This window comes from Enoplosus armatus, chromosome 4 (assembly GCF_043641665.1).
Source record: "Enoplosus armatus isolate fEnoArm2 chromosome 4, fEnoArm2.hap1, whole genome shotgun sequence".
Taxonomy (NCBI): Eukaryota; Metazoa; Chordata; class Actinopteri; order Centrarchiformes; family Enoplosidae; genus Enoplosus; species Enoplosus armatus.
In genome coordinates, this window is record NC_092183.1 from 17,116,218 (window position 1) to 17,136,103 (window position 19,886).

The 19,886-nt window shown below is 42.9% G+C and overlaps 1 protein-coding gene across 1 annotated transcript in view; it reads right to left on the reverse strand.

Moving 5' to 3' along the window:
* Positions 1 to 19,886, reverse strand: part of kiaa0825 (KIAA0825 ortholog) — a 105,901-nt gene that overhangs the window by 76,801 nt on the left and 9,214 nt on the right. Inside the window, exons 5-11 of the mRNA XM_070904840.1 lie at positions 19,369 to 19,693; positions 9,604 to 9,771; positions 7,962 to 8,047; positions 7,488 to 7,745; positions 3,075 to 3,352; positions 1,447 to 1,597; positions 772 to 786 (exon numbers count right to left, since the gene is read on the reverse strand). Of these exons, the coding sequence (XP_070760941.1) occupies positions 772 to 786; positions 1,447 to 1,597; positions 3,075 to 3,352; positions 7,488 to 7,745; positions 7,962 to 8,047; positions 9,604 to 9,771; positions 19,369 to 19,693 (1,281 nt within the window). The remainder of the gene's footprint in view (positions 1 to 771; positions 787 to 1,446; positions 1,598 to 3,074; positions 3,353 to 7,487; positions 7,746 to 7,961; positions 8,048 to 9,603; positions 9,772 to 19,368; positions 19,694 to 19,886) is intronic.

Here is a 19,886-nt window from a genome sequence, read left to right on the forward strand (position 1 = left end):
TCCTGTTTCACTTCTCTACTTCCTTCTCCCTTCCTCTCCTCCCTGGAGCCAGTCATTTAGGGATCGGTGGTTGATGGGGAGCGTGACCGAGCTCTATGTCCGGGATTACGCCGCCATCCTTCGCCTGTGGACTCAGCAGAGCAAATGCAGACGCAGACGTTGGATCCAAACCAAGAGCAGCCTCAACTACATGTGTGGTTGGACTGTTTCATCCGTTCATTCAAGTCAAACTTTATTTAACCAGCCAGCTCAGCTATGAACAAATTCCTATTAGGAATGCCAGCCTGGCAGTGAGGACTGAATCTGGGATGAGGAACTGAGGATGGAATAAACTTGGGAACTCATAATGGCTTTTTTTTTTCTTAAATGAAATTCAGCATTTGGCTCTGAAGGCAAAATCCTGACAAGGTCATGCTCTAAACTTCCTTTGATCGCCTTAACTGACCTCATGTGCTGGTATTATAGCATATTCAATACTTTTCTGCGAAAAACTATTCATGTGTCAATATCAATGTAAAATAACAAAAAGAAAGAAAAAAACCCAAGCTGGAGGACGGTCTTTCTGGAGCTGTGCTGAGCTGTGAAAGAGCCAAGACACAGGGTTGGGGATCCAAGAGATGGGAACCGGATGCATACAACTACACATCTACAACAGACATGAAAATATACAAGCACACCAAATGAAACCCACATCTGGAGATACTGCTGCACACCCACACATGCATTCATCTGTACAGATGCACACAGGCATGCTTGAACAAAAGCACACACCTGCGCACAGCAGGTCTGTCTGACACCAGTGACCCAGAGAAGGAGGGAGGAACAAAGAGAAAAAAAGGCAAATGCAGAGTAAAGTAAGAAAGAGAGGGGAGGTTTAGATTGGTTTAAGGGCATAAAGGTAGGGGAGTTTCAGGGGCCCTATGCTGTTTCCAGACAGTCCCAGCGTAGACTGCAGACTTCAGACAGCTGAATCCCTGGAGCCCCCGGGGCAGCATGGAAGCCACAGATGTTCTCAGGGAGCTCAGAGTAGAAGGCTCGGTTAGAAGAGGGAGAGTGGGAGGTAAAGGTGTATTGTGGGAATGAAAAGACGAAGAGAGAAAGCTCCAGAGTATAATTCCTAGAGTTCCTGAAAATCTACAGAAAAAGCCTACTAAGACACATGGCATTAGAATTTCCACTTTTTACAATGAAAGGAATGAAATCAACACCAGTCAATACTGGAGATGTTTTATGTATTACTATCTTTATGATTTGGGGGTAAATAAGTAATACTCAAACAGGCTCAACTGATTCATCTTAAATGCCAGAAACATAAACTCAGAGAAGTTTGTGAAGACAATTAAATATATTTTATCCGTAAGAGTTTAGCATGGTGTGGCTAAGGGGCCTTGGGGGGAAAAGAAAATTCAACCAGATAGATTCTGGGGAAATGTGAGGATACTTTACCTCGTAGAAGGGTTTGGGGTCAGCCCAGTGGTGACTCTCTGCGTCTTGAAGAATGCAGGTGGAACAAACCTGGATACAGTAGCTGGTCAGCTGGTCTCTCAAGGCCTCCACTGTATCTTGGTACTTCTGCATTGGCAGCAGGGTCAGGGGTCTAGGCATAGAGGAGGGAAACAAACCTTTAGAAGGCAATGACAGAAAATACATAATCTATAATACATATGGTATACTAAGAAAAAAAGAAAGGGGCCGCTGGGGTCAAGAGTCCAATACAGGGCACAATCCTGTAATCCAGGTGCATAATTGACCACTGTATATTCAGGGAGCTATCAAACAAACATGAGGTGAAATGATGAAAGAACTGATGATTTATTCTAAAAGTTCAGTGTGACATTTCATATCCTTTAAATCTGCCTGCCTTGATACTTTCCAGAGAGAGGCAAGAGTTTAACAGGGGTGCAGGAGGCTTAAAACCAGGGGGACTGGAGGGTGTAGAGCGAGGAAAGTGCTTTATGACCGGAGGGGGCACGGTGCAAGCGCAGGTGGAGGGGTGCACAGGGCCAGAGGTGGGACAACAGGAGCACTGAGGGCACCAAGGATGCCGTTAGAGGGGATCTGTGGGGAGCAGAGGTTAAGGGGGTATTACAGGGCATAAAAACTCGCCAGATGTAGACACAATATGGGTGTCATTACCTCTTGTCAATCATTTCTACTCTTTTTTTTTTTTTTTTCTTAACTCTCTGGTCCCCTCCTCTTAATCTCAAATGTACAATATCCTGGAAATTTAAGAATCTTTCAAAATGTTTCTTCTGTTTTCTGTCTACAAGGCTCTCACATTTCAAAAACCATATGACAATATATACAGTGTAGCTGGAGTGAGTTGTGATATACTGATTCAGTCTGTGGTACAATTGTTTGTAATGCAATTCAGTTTATGATCTGTAGAGCAGGCTGTAAACTGACTCATTAGGTTATTGTTGATAAATTAACAGTAGTTTTGGAATTACTGAATAATGTTAAAGATGAGGAATGATGATGGTAATGTTGGAAACAGGTGCAGGGTGCAGGAATTTGATAGATGTGAGAGGGTTCGGGTTTTGAACCAATCTGGACACGACAACTGTGATTGGTGCTTTCGTCTTGACAGTCACGATTGCATTCATACTCTGAACTCAGTAACATTAGAATTTGGTAGCTACTGAAGTGTGTTGCCTGTCTGATCATTTTGACATAGCCGGATGCCCTCTACAGTCACCATCTGTGGGTTTTTACATCATTGTTGTATTGCTATTTTAATTATTATTGTTTAAGTATTGTTACTGGGATTATACAACAAAGGACTGCAACATATACAGTACAATCCTCAATTATTAACGTGACCCATCTCCATTTTTCTGTTGATTGGTGCAGCCAAGATTCAATCAGTAACCAATAACAAATTCTGTCTTTTATCTGATGAATGTTAGAATGGATGGGTAGATTGATAGATAGATGGATTTACACACTAAGATATGGTAAAATACACTCATATATAAATGTATAGCAGAAATATACCAGTCCACTCTCACGCCATAACACGCACCAACACACACACACATACACACACACACACACACACACCCTCTCCTTACACTTTAGCTGCAGTAGAATTTGAATCTTTCAGCCTGGCATGATAGTGCTCCAGTCGTTGGTGCACATAAATGCAAGTGGCCAGCAGAGCAGGCAGATTCTTCAGGGGTGCAGAGGATGGTACCTCCAGGGCCCTGTCCTGCAAACGGCCCAGTATGGCAAACGCTGCCCTGCCACACGCCTCCACAAAGCTTGATCGCACCTCCAGGAGAGCGCAGTCCCTGCATGCTGCTGCCAAGGGTAGTAAAGCATCCAGCTCAGTCATGATTGCTCCACAGAACTGAGGGGAGAGAGACAGCAAAAAAAAGACAAGATGATCTCAATAACAGAGAGAAAATCTGTCAGTAAGAGGAAAAACAGAAAAAAACATCAGAAAGAGACCTCATTAGATATAAATAATAGAACATTTGCGTGGAGACATCAGAATGACAAGAATTCGAGACTGAGCATGTGAGTATTACACATGCATTTTCCTCTAACATTGTGCAAGCTGAAAAGCAAACATCAGGACAAATGTAGAATACAGATGTCTAAAGACATGCCCTCCACATAAACTCGGCTGCTGAACACACATAATTGGTATCAGGTCAAATAAAACCTTTACTTCTGAGGATATATCAGCACTTGTCTAATTTTATAACAGCATGCATCAAGTTAACATTCAAACAGAAACATTACAGTACATACAGTATGAAGGGGTGGGGAGTCAGACGTGCTGAGAGGAAAGAAAACGAAAAGGTCAGGCAAAGGTGAGGGTGAGAGAGAGGGAGGCAGAGAGAGCTGTTTCAGCCATGTAAAAGACCTACAGCTTATTCTATAAACTGCCAGCGCAACAAACTAGACTTATCTCGTTTATCCACATTTGTCCTGGAGAAAGGCCTATAGGGACAGGGCTGCCTACACCTCTCCCTCTCCAGAGGCTGGGAGACTGGCTGATCAAGGGGCTTTAAAATAGTTGAGTGTGTGCTTGCTGAGGCACAGATAAGCAGTCTGTGGGTATATGCTGGTATATACTTAAAGCTGAAATCTTTAATGTTTTTAATTATCATAATGATAGCATTGTGTTAATCATTCATTCTTCTTCTTCTAGTGAAGCAGTTTTACACACATGGCGCTGGACTAGCTGTAGTTTGAACTTGTTGGAAGTTGATGACAGGAAACGTTATGGGATGTGTGTGTTAGGATGGTGTGGTGCTAGTTGCCAACACATGCACAAAATAAATGCATAGCATACATATACTGTAGTGTAATAGTTTAACATGTAGTCTGCAGACACTTTAAAAAGCACCATATGCCAATTACTGAGGAGAACAAGATGCACGCCAAGACACACACACGCACACCTTGACACTGCTGCCTCTACTGCCTCATGTGCTTCCTATTGACATCACATTGAGAACAGTGAAAGATGATCAGGCAAGTGCCAAGGAGTCACATATGTGTGTGAGTTCACCTCCAAATTTATTCGCCTATACATGTGAGTTATGAGTCAGGCAGATTCTTAAAAAACCTTAAAACAAAGCATATTTCCCATTTTCCCTGCATGGAGCTACTGAGGGGAAAAAAAATCACCATAACTCACGAAAACTCTATGCCAGTTTAATCAATCAGTCAATCATAGCATGTATTACTTGCTCCTAGAGTCACACACTCTATTATTTGACTTACTGTAGGAGCTGACTGGGAAGTTCGACATTCTGTCAGATCAGGGTTCCAGCATGTGTACACAATTGACAATCACACAATCTCTTTACACAATTTTCTCCTTAAAAGCTTCCAGTGAGGTTGAAAGGCCTGGGAACAATGGCCGTTTGGACAATTAAGTCAATATCTGACTGCATGCAGTCATTAGGAGCTTAGCTTTGAGAGAGAGAAGGCAGAGTCAGACATAACACTCAGTATTACCAGGGTGATGGAGAGTCCCTGGAGAATCATCTCATACACATACAGTATTGGCACGAACCCAAACGCACACACATATACTGAGCAGACAGTCATCCTCACATGCACACTCACACAAAAACAAACCACACGCATGCGTCCACATTGAAGTCAGACTGAAACCTTAAATAGCTAAGATCAAAGCCTGGAATCCCACCAGGACTATTGCAGCAAGGTGAAAGAGATTGTATAAAGTTTTTAAGTGCCAGGGAGGCCTGTTTGTGTGTGTGCAGAATTTGGAGTAGACAGACAAGTGGAGAAGTGAACATGCAGGTGAGGGCTTCAGTGAAGTCTGAATACAGAAAAGGCACTTCTGTTGCTATAATAGAGAGCTAGCATCTAGGTTAGAAGGGCCCACCCAAATAAGGAATGCTCAATCCCAGGTTCTGACAGGAGGCCGAGTTCCAGCTGTTGAACGAAGGGCATTTGGCATTCAGCACGCAACTTACTGCCAATAAAAAAGTACACTATCTATAGTACTCTGATGGATGAACAGTATCATCGCAGCCTGCATATGTATTGTAATACGGACAGTGAAGTGGGTTCACATGAAAAAAAGTGAGGATTGAGGTATGAACATATGAATATAAATGTGTGAAATATTGATCCATCATAATGCCTTTGAACTGGCCATATTTCATGCTTATGTCTTGTATAGTAATTTGCTCTCTGCTCAAACACTAGGGCATGTGTCAAAAAAAGGACAGAGGGGGGGAAATATATATATAATATCTAACGGTTTCGTCTTGGATGTCTGTCTGGCGTGGTGTTATTGAATGCAAATGCATGCATGTATAACCTTTGGGTTGAAAGGATCTCATCTTTGAAGCGTTGACCTACACATAAATATGTTGTACAGGTCCTGAGCACAGACAAATTCTGACTCTCGTTAGCAATGAGACCCACAAATACTGTCAGTGTAAAAGGGCTAGAGGAGAGGGGGAGGAGGAGGAGGAGGAGGAGGCGGCAGTAATGATACGAGTATGTACAGTGCAAAGGAGAGTACAGCAGTAGAGTTAGAGGAGGATGGAGGAATATGAGTTAGAGAAAGTTTCATGGAGTTTCAGGAGGAAAAGTTTGTCAGCAATAGTAAAATAGGTAAGAAAATGAAGAGAAGAGAAAGAAAAAACAACAGTGAGATTTTAAATGGAAGTAAGTATACCGCAGTTCAACCCCAAACATTGGAGAACCTTTATAGAGTCTGACACTAAGCCTGGTCTCACATTAGACACTGGTCTTCCTCCTGAGAAAATTCAATCTCTGGTGTCTGCTTCACCTCTCCTGCCATTTCCCAGGCCCTCTCTCCTCATCCCTTCTCTCACACTATCCCTTCTTTATCCTACTCTCTACCCAAGCCTCTTTGCCTTTGTGATACATCCCTCTATCATCTGTATACTCTATACTTTCCCCTATACAACACGTTACACCATCTAGCCCTAATAATATCACCCAAACTGGTTCTTAGTTTCCTCCTGTCTCGCTTTTTTCTTTAGAGTCCCCCCCTCAAGTAATATTATTGACTCTTCCTTTCTGATACAGGGTGTCAACCATAGACTGTATATAAAGATGGACAACATGACAGCTCCCCTAAAGTGAAGCCAAAACATCTTGATCGACGGTCACGAACCAAGCCCCCTCCGAGTTAGTGGATGGGACATGGGTAAAACAAAAAAATCAAAGTACACGTCAAATAAAATTTTCCCAAAGATGGTTTTTGTCATTTCAGGTAGTTCATTTTTCTGATCAGTTTGGTTTTAATTAGTTATCTGATGGTATAAAAAGGGGGTGTGACATCATGATTCACAGCTGTGACTGACTGCAAGCATGAGTCATTGCACTGTATCAGCAGATAAATTCTTTTTTGATTCTCACACATAAAGCATAGCTTTTCTGAATATGTGGGGGTAACCATATTTGTATTAAGACTGTTGGAGCCCTTGAATTTTAGTTGCACTGTTGCAGGCCGTTGAAAGGATGTAAAAACCTTAATCCTCACAACAACACAGATGACACATATCTGATGATGCACTCCAAAGATGATCTCACAGCTCTAGTGAGGCACTTTACTGTCACTTTCATGTTGCATCATGTATAAATGCTCTCCAGGCTACAGACTTTTTGTGCTGTGCTAGCGGCCATTTACTTTTTGTTTTTCTGTATAACTTACAAGATGATCCAGTTTGCAGGCTACTCAGACAGAAATGGTGAATGTTGACCCACATGTCAATAATTTGACTCCTGTACTGCCCCTTGTCTAGAGTGCACCATGACGGCATTCTGGCTCATTAACTATAGTATACTTAAGGAGGCATCAGAGTGAAGACCTCACTGATTAGAAGCTATGGATAACTAGAATCGAAATACCAAAAAGGTGCTTATCAATTGTATTGACACCATTTCATTGTCAGAAGTTAAACCTCAGTCAACTAATACTGACAAACCAATTGTCTATCCCACCATAAATCAGCAAATACCTTGGCTATCATTTTGGGAGTCTCTCTCCCTGAGTAGGTGTAGAAGGAATCCTCTTTGAGATGTGTGTTGCCGGCAGTGTTGGCAGTGTGTCCAGTAGTGCGGCTCAGGGTGACAGAGGTTTGTCCTGAAGAATGTAAGGCCTCTTCCTGCTGGAGACTCTTGGCACAAACATCATCCAGCACCACTGTGACACAATGTGCCATGTGAGGGACCAGCCCTCTAAATGCTGACCTCCACTCAAACTCCAAAACCTGTGCCTGCAAAACAGGAGAAAAGCCAACGGCCAAATAATGTGAATGAATGAATGCTGAAGGGAATATTTCACCTGTTCTGCTTCACTGCTGCAAAGTCAAATTGTCTTGCCTCTTAGAAATGATTGAACAGGATAATAAGACTGAAGGACCTTGAATAGTTGTAACAGAATAGAAAGTTCCTCACAGGGTCTCGCAAAGGCACACATACAAAAGCCTCACCTCTGGTGTGTGGAGAAGTGTTTCTGCTGTGGATTTCTTGCCATCCGTTGTCATGTCTGAATCTTCTCTACTCTTTTTCAAGATGCCTAAATGACCAATATATTTTGGTTAATGCAAACATCATGTAGTACATCTTAAAAGACATTAAACAGTAACTGTGCCTGGTCAACCTCTCAAACCATGTCAGTGAAATTTCACTTGGGACCAACAATGATACAAAAACTCATGAGATATCCCATTTCAAAAATGAAAAGGCTATGTGGTGGGAGTCTGTAGGATCTGTAGAACACATCTATGTATTATTTAGCATGAATATTTCCATATCACTCATAATATGCCTGACTGAATGCCAAGTGCAGTGACATGAAAGCAACTGCATATAACTCAGAGCCAGATATGGCTCACATTGCTCCCAACTTTCCCCCACTAGCCAAAATGAGACACAGTGAACTGAGAATAACTGTACATGCCTCAGAGGGAGCAGAAAAAGGCAGTAAATGCTTATGGAGATGGCTTTAGTAGTCTAAATTTGAGGCTTGCATTTGATTTGAACCCAGATAGCATCAACCATATACGGGGTAATTCCATGAGGGGAGATTGTGTGGATGTGTGGGGAGACTGGGGAGTGTAGGGGGGTGACGTGAAGACAAGTGTACAGGATGTTGGGTTGGGTTGCAATTAAAAACCTTGAACATCAAGGCCACAGTTTCCTAATCAGAAGGCGAAGAGTGAGACCCCAGGCGAGGCAATTTAACCGAACAAGACCGCATGGAATGGAAGAAGGAGGAAGCAGCAAGCGCATCACTTTTTGACCTTTAAGCCCATCTGATGAATTTCTGGTAATTAAGCCGTTTGATTGCCTGGAATTAATGATTTGGATAACTGCCCTTTAAAGGCTGTTTACCTCTCTGTAAATTGAGCCTTTCTGCAAGTCTTGTTTTTGTAAATGTAACCTTTATGGAAATTACTCCATGCACCAAAAGCTTTCATTTAACATCTCTGCCGCGGCAGTTCAAAGGGGAGAGAGGAAAATGATACTAAAGGCTTATATAACACCCAAGATAATTCCCTACTAAAACATTTCTTCAGACACAACTCAGACTTTCTGCTGCAACACGTAACAATATGTGCGTGTGTGTGATATGTGGGGGTGTAACTGGACTGTTTATGCCTGGAGGAGTGGCACACAAGCAGGGCTGTAGCCTGAGTTTTAGAGATACTGAGGTCATGAGTCCCCCCAAAGTAACCCCACCACACTCACAGAAAAAAAGTCTGTATTCTTCCAATTATTTGGATTATTCATATTTTATTTATTCATTATCTGTTTGATCATTTTCAGTAAATTCTTACTCCCTGCTTGATGGTTTAAATGCTGCTTCAGAACCTTTTCAAGCAAAACTCTTGTAGATAAACAATGAATATATTTTAATATTTGCTGTTCTAAAAATAGGACATTTGATCTAAAGAATATTGAATCAGTCATTAAAGTTGCCACGTGTAATTTTTTGTGTAAAAGGCACCTCAGATTACTAAGACTAAGACTAAGACTAAGTAAAGCGAACATGACCTCAGTGATCTCAGAGGGAGATTACATGCTTAATATATGTACAAATGGATGTATTTTGGGGGGATGGAGTCGTACCTTTTACACAGGGAGCCTCTCCTGTACAATCAGTGAAGGTCAAATTAGTGACCAGCTCCTTCACAATCCTCTCAAACCCCAGCAGGGTGCAGGCCAGCTGGGTTAATGCCCTCAGCTGGTGGGAGGTCAAACTGAAGCTCCTGTTTTTCATGGGAAGCTCCATTGGCGCTGTGAAGGGGTTAAAAACAGAATGTAAAAGAGGAAATAGGGAAAGAAACAGCGCATATGCTTGTGAACGATGACTGACAGAGAGATAGAGTGAGAGCTGCACTACAGTGTACAGTTCAGTAAAGGAATAAACAATTTCATCGAAATAGGTTTTCAACCCAACTTCCCAACCTGCATGCACTCATCAGAAAACACCCCCCTCCTCAAGTCTTGCCTTGCACGGCACCTCTTATAAATATCGACCTATTCATGTTTTCCCAATACACAGCATAAACAAAGAGACAGTGAAAAAATATGCAAAACTTTGCTCCCCGAGAAGTCACACATGCACATCCTTCTCTCTCGGCACAAAACTTTTCTTCCCCTAACCCGCCGATGACCCCCTCGGCAAATATGGATTTCCCATTTTGGAGGCTGCCAAAGCCATCACCCGGGGGATGTTCCGCATTAAGCTGGAGAATGGGCGGCTGGGAGATGCGTTGCCATACTTCCAGACACATGCACAAATACTTTTGTGTGTCCGCTTAAATGAGCTCCTCCACTGCAAAGGCATTTGGGAATGGATGAGCTCAGTATTAGCCTTGACTCTGAAAGCACAGAGATGATTGAGCGTTGAGAAGAGAAGGAAAGGGGGGGGGGTCCTTTTCCAATAATTGTAACATTATTGCCTCTGGATCCTAATGTAATTTTGCTATATTGTTAAACAAAATCTGACAATATGACAACACACTGTCCCAAAGGATGCCTGGCTTAATCATGCATGAGGTTTGTCTCTCTGTGTGTGTAGGCATGTGTGTATGTTTACATGAGTGTTTATGAGCGAGAGTCGATGAGTTTTTGTGTGCTTGTGTCTGTCGGATGTGGACACGTGTGTTTTTGTGCATGTAATGCTGGTCATGATGAGTAACTTGATTTGTAAAGGCACTTTCACAGACATTTGCACATGTCAGTCTTGCAGGATAATTGCCACACTGCAACCAGACTCTGTGGTGGTCACCATGGAATATATTCTGACCTCAAGTTTGTTTGTGTTTGCAAGTCTAAGTGTATACATGTATTTATGTGCAAGTGTGTGTGCATACGTGTATGAAATCACATGAGAATAGCTGTGTAATTATTTGGTGTGTGTGCTGACTGTGCGTGCATGCTTTTGTGTGTATGTGTAGTTAAGCTGCATGGGTCCGCTGCTCAGCAGCTCTTCTGTAATGGGGTCCAGTGGGAGTCTGTGCTAGAGAGACTACCACGTACTGCATGTGTACATGCGTGACCTGGCTGACACCCACGTGCCAGCCACGTTCTTCAGCTTGCACATTCACACACGCACCAACAATCATGTCTATTTCTGAAGTCACCAGCAAATCAACAGAGCTTTCCGTGCCTCAACACAGGGGTAAACTAAAGCTGTCAACAACTCAAGAGTAAACAATCTAAACCTGATGAGACAGGGACACATTAGAGAGAGAGCCGCTGTTCCAAAAAAATTCTCTAAAAAGCTTTCACAACAACCTCCCCCCATCCCACTTTCTGTTGGTCATTCATCTGAGCATAGCACCCATTAACCACCACTTCATCTGGAGCATCACCCTTTCCAGAGCATCATATCTGTCTCTCTCATTCCTAACCATTCATTCCCTCAACATGTGACCCTATAACCGTTTCACTTGCTCACTAAGTCACACCTTAAGTACTCGCACATGACCTTGATGTTTAGCAATGCTCTGCCTCTGCCTCTCATCGAGCTCTGCTGCCCAGGCTATATAGGTATTTATAGTCGTCTCCCTAGCCAAATAGCCCTATAGCCATAGCAGTCTAGTACACAGCCATCTAAACCTCATTATACCTTTGTCACAACAGTGAGGCCAAATGGAGGCTCTCATAGCTGGTTGATGGAGAGGGTGTGCTTAAAAGCACCCAGGTGTGTCATACAGCACAGTGCATGGCATGTCTCATAGAGTAGAATGAGGAAGGGCACTAGCAGTCAGAAGAGTTCAACCAAAGGTCAATGTACTGAGAATCAATAAGGGAGGACTGGTGCTGAAAGCTGGTGCTAAAAGCAAAAATTATATGTTTATATAAGAGCTCCTCCATATGACATTATAGTGTGAGGATATTGTTATAAAAAAAAAGAAAATCAATGGTTGGCCATATTACTGTGATAACCATAAAAGCATTATGCATGTTATCAGACGCATATGTCAAGCAATATGTCACTCAACAAAACGTATAAAACAGAAAACAGTGTGTGTGGAGGGGGTGGCATTATGTTTCATATGGAGCAGCAACATTGTGTAAGAAATGTCTGAAAATACCAAACTCTGCAAGTCTGCAGTGGCCAGTTTCAGTTTGTAGCTTTTAACAATGACAACAATGTAACACAAAAGGAAAAAACAAACAGAGCAGGTATTTTTGGCGAGCCATCAGTCTTCTCCTTGTCTGTCTCTCCTGTGGGTTCCACCAGCGGCTCCACAGCACACACACACTCTCTCCCTCTCTCTCACACACACACACACACACACACACACACTGCTCTTGACTGGCAGGGTACAGAGAGAGAGAGGGGAGAGAGGAGGAGATCCAGGGGAAGGGAAAGGGGTGGTGGTTAGGGATGAAAACATGGGGAAGAGAGGGAGGGAAAGAGAGGGAGGGGCGGGATAAGGGAATTCCCTTAGCAGTTGTTATTGATTCCGGTGTTTACGGGCGAATAGTTTAGTGCCGTTTACAAAACAGAACAGATGCAGCCAGTGAGCAAAAAGGTAAACAATTGCTGTGTGGCGGGCTGCCAAATCCCCAGTCTGATGTATTAAACTCACGGTGAAGAGCATTTCCCCTTTGGCTGCACTTATTGCCACTTCATTTCCTCTTCGCTCACATACACACTCTCTCCTCCTTGCCATCTCTGTGTCTCTCTCTTTCTCTCTTGTTCCCTCGTTTATCTGACAGAGAGAAAAAAAAGAGAAGAAGGGCATAGGGCGCTTTTTGCCGTCTGGCTATTTTCTGTCCTTCTCCGACCCAGGAGGCCCAGCTCTTCCAAACAGAGCCATTAGTAGGGGGAATTGCATGTGTCTGACATGGCCGAAAACCAATTATTAGACACTTTCTACCAAATGATGCCCAAGTCTTTGGGGAATGGGCAATCATGCAATAATTTATCCACTGATTTAATTTCTCTCCAGCACAGCATCTATCCCTCTCTCATCCTCTGTCCCTCATTTTTCTCTCTTTCTCTCATTCTGTCTCTCTGTAGTGTAAATCAGACCATCAGAGGGGTGGTCTGGCTCTCTCTTACCACACTATCCAACTGGCCTCGAGTCTCTTATCATGTGATCACAATATGTGAAGACGAGCTTTCTGTGTCTGTGCCGATGTTTGTGTTGTGCAACACCCTCTACAGGTGATGTAAGCATTTGGTATCACTATATCCAGAGAGACAAGGAGGGAGGGATTGTAGAGGGCAAGGCAATTCTTAAACAATAGAAACTCAACCTGCTTTACATAAAATGCATAAAACAGAATTAGACAGATTAAAAAGTAATTTGTAATTTGTTCGTCTTTTTGTTAACATCCTGGAAGCTGCATTTTGGACAAGTTACAGTTGCCTAAGAGCTTCTATGCATAGGCCTGAGAAGACACTGTTTCAATAATCTAACCTGCATGGAAATAAAAGCATGGATCAGCTTTTTGACATCTGTACATGAATCCTCTGACTCCATTTTTCAGATAAGACTGGTGTTGTAACTGTTGTGATATGACTGCTAAAATGTATATCCGAGTCCAGAGTAACATGGCTCTATGCTTCCAAGGACAGGGAATCAAGGTACACACTAACTTTCAGCTATTCTGTGAGCTGAAAACAGTTACTTCTGCTTTGTCTTGTCTTTAAGTCAATGCTGGCACATCTGTTCATTAATTTGTTGATGGGACCATAGTCACGAGAGAGCTATGTAGATTTGGGTATCATCTGTATAGGTATGTTAATTAAAGACCAATTTAACATTGCACTTCTTTGACATTGTCATGCTCACGATGAAAGTATCAAATTTGAGGCAGCGGAAACCAGAGATATTGTCTTTTTTATTCCATGCATTCTTCTTCCTTGTCAAAACCAATCCCCTACACTACCTCTAATGCAACCAGACCACAGGCACTTCAGTCAGAGATTTGGATGTGTGCTAATATCTAGGCTAATGCAGCCTCAAGCCGCTAGCCTCAAGCGGAGTTGAGGGGCAGGCTACAGAGGTCTGGTAATCCCACACTCCACAGAGCTTTGTTGAGACGGTCTGTTGAGCTCAGATTTTTTTCATTTTAAAATTTGTAGTATTCAGCCCCAACCGACATTGCCTCAAGTTAAGTCACTTGAAACAATTTATCAGATTTTGCGCAGCTCCCTCTGGAGCCACTTAAGGCTTTAAACAACTTTTTTCACATATGCAGTAGTACTCCTCAAGACTGTAAACAGGCTTTGATGTGTGTGAAATTGGCGCACTTCCCCTTTAAACAGAAGCATATACTATACTATATAGAAATTGAATAGAAGGGGATCGAGTATTGACCCTTGTGGAACTACACAGGGCATAGTGGCCTGGTTGGAAACAAAAGTTTAAACTAAATATTTCTTATTTATTTCTTATATTTCCTATAAACACAACAACTTAAAACAGTCTAAACTCAACAATTAAAATACACAGCATCTGTTGAAACAATTCAAAGTAAAACTGTGAAAGAAGTAGTGCTACGGGCAGAGCAGCAACAGTGAAAACCAGACATGACTCATCACAACTCTGTTGCAAGTTTCTCCTGCAGTGGTCACTATGTGCTTTTCATATGCTGGCTGTGATCCTCATTGAAACAGATGTTAACCAACATAACAGGGACTGAATTATCAAAATGGGCTGGTCCATCCCAATCTTGTGTATTTAAGCCCCACTTCATTCTTGACATGGGGCTTTGGTCTTGGGGTGTAACGATATGGGTGTTGAGCACTATGTGTGATTTATTTTGTGCCAGTGTGTATCCATGCCTTCTTGTGTGTTCATAGGGTGTCAAGCAGGGTCATGTCTGGGTATGTCTGTGCATGTATGTGTGTGTATGCGGGGAGGCTATGAGCCACTGTGGACCGCCCGCTAGGCCCTGTGACAGCTGGGGTCCTCTTCGTCAGTTGCGGCCCACTGCTCACTCAGACAGCGTTATTATGGGAAGCCTCCTGCTGCGATTCACTCTGACACATGCACGCACACACACATGCACACAAACCATACAAGCTTTGGTCTCTTGTGGCCCTTTCCCTGGGTGCTGTCCAACCAGGCCACAGCAGGGGCCACCTGCCCTTCACAGAAGGGGAAAGTAGCCATATTTGATATCTCAATTAGGTTGCCTTACAAAGAAGGAGGAGTAGTGGGTGATGGGGATGTTTTTGGTGGTAACAGAGAAGCAGGGCTAACTTTCCTCTGCATTATGTTTTCTGTCCTTCTCTGTGTCTGTCTTTGTTTATGGCTCTCTTTGTGTTGAATATTGCAGTGACAGTGAGATAGGGGCTAAGACTTCTCTGGCTTCCTCCACGTACTTGAACCAGGCAGCCTGGATGAAGAACACGGAGGAATGTATTGTCATGATGGGAGCATTTCATTAAAACCCACTTGTTTAGTGCCCTTGTTCGCATTATTGTTTCCAAGCCCTCGGTGAATCACGCTGACTCTTCATCACGAAGTGCTGGCTGCTCTCAATAAGCCAGCCATTTTTGTCTGTGCTTTCTCAATAGAAGGTGCCAGGAAAATGTTCATATCCTTGAGCTTTTCAAGAGTGATACACAAAAGCCATTGTGACCACTCGGAGGAAATGGGGAAAAAATAAATGGCAAGCATAATACACATTCTCAAGGGCCGTGAAACATATTCTCCTCTGTGATTTCATTGGAGCCATGATTTAGAGAAACACGGACGGACACACGTTCACACATAAACACAACCAGAGAGTAAAGATCCAGCTCTTCTCATTAAGATTAGTAAACAACCAGTTGCTCTGTGTGATAACTTTCTTAAACAAGGCATTCTCATCGTCTACAAGAGCGGAAGAGAGCGGCATAAAAAAGCATCATCCATAAACTGGAAGCATCATGCAAACACACATGCCCATATGTACACAGACACACACAACCCCCCCCTACCTAGCCCATAATTACACCGCAGCATGCGGGTGCACATCCCTGGCTGACAGTGTGTATCAACTCCGGCAGAGATATGATCTAGTCAGGAGCTGCTCTTAATAAATATTAACAAACGCCATTCCCATGAAGCCTCAATCCCCACAAGCACCTCCAATGCCAGTCAGAGCCTCAGCCTAGCTATCTCGCGTCACTACAGAACCTCTCTCCCCGCTGAATAGGCTGCTGTGCTTTCTCTAAGAAAGAGTTCAAAGAGCCAGAAAGGGCGAGGAGGGGGGTGGCAGAGAGGGTGAATGCGCTTGCTATACATGTTCTCAACTCAATCCTTTTTTTATCTATAGGGAACTGCCGCATCGTCATATAGGGAAATTAGTGGAAGTGGAATTCAAATCAGTGCCATCAGAATGGGGTTGCACACTGTTTGAACAGAATTTCACAACCTCGCCTTCACGCCTGTGGTCGACTATTAGGGAATAAATTGTATGTGTGTGTGTGCAGAGAAGTTGGAATGAAAGCTTTTGATGTCCTACAAAAACGCAGATCTCCTATGCATACGTATGAAAATTACTGATGCCATAAGGAAATGTAATGATGCCTTTTTGAAAGGGAGGTATTAAAAGACTCTTGATCACACGATTTTCTAAGTACACACTAGCATCAGCTCAAAAAAAGGTTGGGCAGACATGTTCACATGACACATGCTCAAAGGTGATTGAAAACACGTGCACACATACATACCCACCTACATAGCCACCCACATACACATGCACACATCAGAGCGAAAAGTAAAATGTCAATAAATGGCACCATAGCAAATGGTTTTTGCAGTGCACTGATGTCAGGTGCATCTCAATCATTCCAACTTTATTTGAAGATAATGCATATTCTGGTCAATCATATTTGTATTAACAGGAGCAATAATAAATTAAAATGCAACTTTTACTGTGGAAAATCATAATATTGGAGAATTTAGATGATTGCTTAAAAGTATTAAAACTGTAACTAACGGCCATTAACCTTTATCCCACCATAAGTCTAGGCACTGAAAAAAAATTGTAAATTACAGTATTTGCATTATTTTGGCAAAATCCAGCACACATACACACAAACACACACATACAGTGACATGCACATGCAGACTTGGCCCACCCACTCCCCTGCAGACTCAGTGAGGTGTGTTAGTAAGGTTTAAAGCCTGTATTGTTCCTGACCAGCCAACCTGTCTAGCACACTCCCAAGTCTCACTGCTCACCCCATTACACTTGGAAAACTACAGGAAAATGGGAAAAGACAAGAAAAGAAAAAGGGAGAGGAAGTGGACGCTGGAGAGATGGAGTAAGGAAAAGGGGGGGGGGGGGGGCTGAGACCCTTCACATCTGTCTAGGTACAATGTCAGAGCCTGCCTTTGAGTCGGTGGGGTTAAAAGAGGAGGCAGATCTTGCTGTGAACGCTGTTAAATGGTTCAGTGGTTTGACAGTGGCTGATGCTACAGACAGCGCTGCTCCCTTGGGAGCCTGCACAGTCTCCCAGGCATGGCTCTTATCAAAATATACCTACCGCCAGCCTCTACTGCAGAAATAAACAATAACACAGCAGGGAGGGAGGGAGAGATCTAAGTCATTGGATGCTTATGAAAATAGAATCACTTTTTTTTTTTTTTACCACTGTCATAATTGTCTTGACAATTATGGGCGTAGCATACAGTATAGACAGTAAAGTGTGAAAGCAGATTATGCATTAATGTTCAAGCTTTGGCTCTTAAGGAGCCACGGGCATTTGGGTGGCGTATATGTGGGTTCCTGAGCTTTTTTTTGGGGGGGGGGGGCTCTTAAAAACGTGAACAACACAAAAATGTAATCCCAGTTGTAGTCCTCAAAGCTGTGTTGCAGCTGATAGTCAAACACACACACACATACACACACAAACACACACACACACGTAAAACCAGCACAGGCAAAACTGCTCCATTTTACCATCATTACACAGCACGGGTCCCCCGCTCCCTTTGGAGCCGTGTTCTGCCTCCGGTGCTACATTTGACGGTTTGTTGAGCGGCACGTAGGTGTGTAGCCTCCGCCGCGTTACGTGATCAAACAGCCCAACTGACGCATGGCCAATTATCCTGGCTGCCTCCTCTCATCTCACATTTAAGGAGAGGGAAAGTAAAAACCAGAGAGGGAGATGGAGAGAGAGAGATGGAGGGAGGGAGAAAAAGACACAAGGCTGGTGGTGTGTTTATCGAAGAATGGCAGATGTAAAAGCACTCTTCTCCCCGTTCCGCAGGGAAGCTGACATGTGCACCATTTTTGAAAAAGTAAACAATGGCTCACACACTTTACTTTTTTTTTTTATTGTGAATCTTTACCCTCAGCAATCCGTAAATAGGCCAATATGAAACAAACAAAGAGAATATGGGGGGAATTAAGTATCAAAAGTGACACGGCGTGTGAAGGTCTTTGCTCCTCTCTTGTCTCTGTGTATAACATCACTGCCTGTTCCGTCACAGTGACACATTCTGCATTTGTGGCAAATACTAAAAGTACTCCTTCATATTTCTTCCTCTCAAATATCCACCTGCTGTGTAAAAAAGGTCGAGAGAATGTTGAACCTTGCTCTTACTCCTGCACCAGCTCTTTCTCAACCCCCTGTTGTTCTCTCAACATGGCTTCATAACTGCTCAAAAGTAAGAGGAAAGTTAAGATTAATCAATTTCCCTTCTCCACTGTAACGTCATGAGGTTGTGTGCTGCTGCTGCTCTGCCCTTGTTACGTTTTAATAAACTTTATTTTGATTCGAACCCTTTTATGGAATTCACATAAAGAGGACAACAGAGCTATGTTTATTAACACAATGCTACAAGATGGCACAGTACATATTGGCTTAGGTTCAAGGTGAAGAAGTGAATTAACTGCAGCTTAAACACGCTGTCGACAGACCTTGGATATGGCTTGGACTTTCTTGGGATCAGGGCTTATCACAGTCATAGATAAACTATGTGGTAAATAGTGTTTAGAAGTAGTTTCAAAAGAAGCCTTAGCCCTGGAAAAGCTGTTCTTCTCTTTTTGTTGGTAAAGAGGAAAGTGAGGCCGACAGGAAAGAGGGCAGTAAAAAGAAAGCAATTACAATGGGAACAGCAGTTACTGACAATCTCTTACAGAGGCCTTGGCTCTGGCTCAGATCGCTACACAGTTGGAAAGTAACAGAAAAGTCCAAATGGAGAGGAGGGAGAGAGAAAATCGTTAGCCTTTATTGGGTAACAATAAGAAGTTGGAAGATAGGAAAGAAAACAGAAATAAGGAAAAAAAATGCTGTAAGGCAAATCTGAATAAATTGAGAACCACTAACCACAGACAAGAAGAGAGAGAAAAGAACACAGAATAAGCAGAAAGAGTAAAGTAACTATTAGATTAAAAAAAAAAAATTCTAAAAGAGCCACTTACCTACGGTTGCCCGAGACCTGGCTGAATATTTCTTGATCTTGCTGCTGAGAGTGGTGTTGTCTCTCAGGGCAGTCTCACATTCTCTCTCCATCAGGGAGGCCAGTTCTCGGGCTACAGTGCCAAGGTAGGCCGCATTAAGGAAACCCAGGATGGTGTGTGGCTCTGCTAGTCTTGAGAGGACATGGAGCTCCTCTGTGAGGGCTTGGGTCAGAGCTGGGACCACAGAGTGGAAGCCTATAGCCAGTCTGTCAAAGCCAGTCTCACCACCGGGGCTTGAGCTCAGTGCAGAGAGAAGAAGATCCAGCACAGATTGGCTTCTCAGACTCTGGATAATTCAAATCAAAACAATATATCACTGTAAAATCATTGGTATACTACTGCATCATGTTGGTACAGCAAGCCCATAGTGTGGATCTGGAATTTAAGAAAACAACAACATAGTTCATGACTAAACGAACACTTATGTTTAAACACAAATATTCATTCCTACGGCTATAAGACTGTTTAACTGCACATAA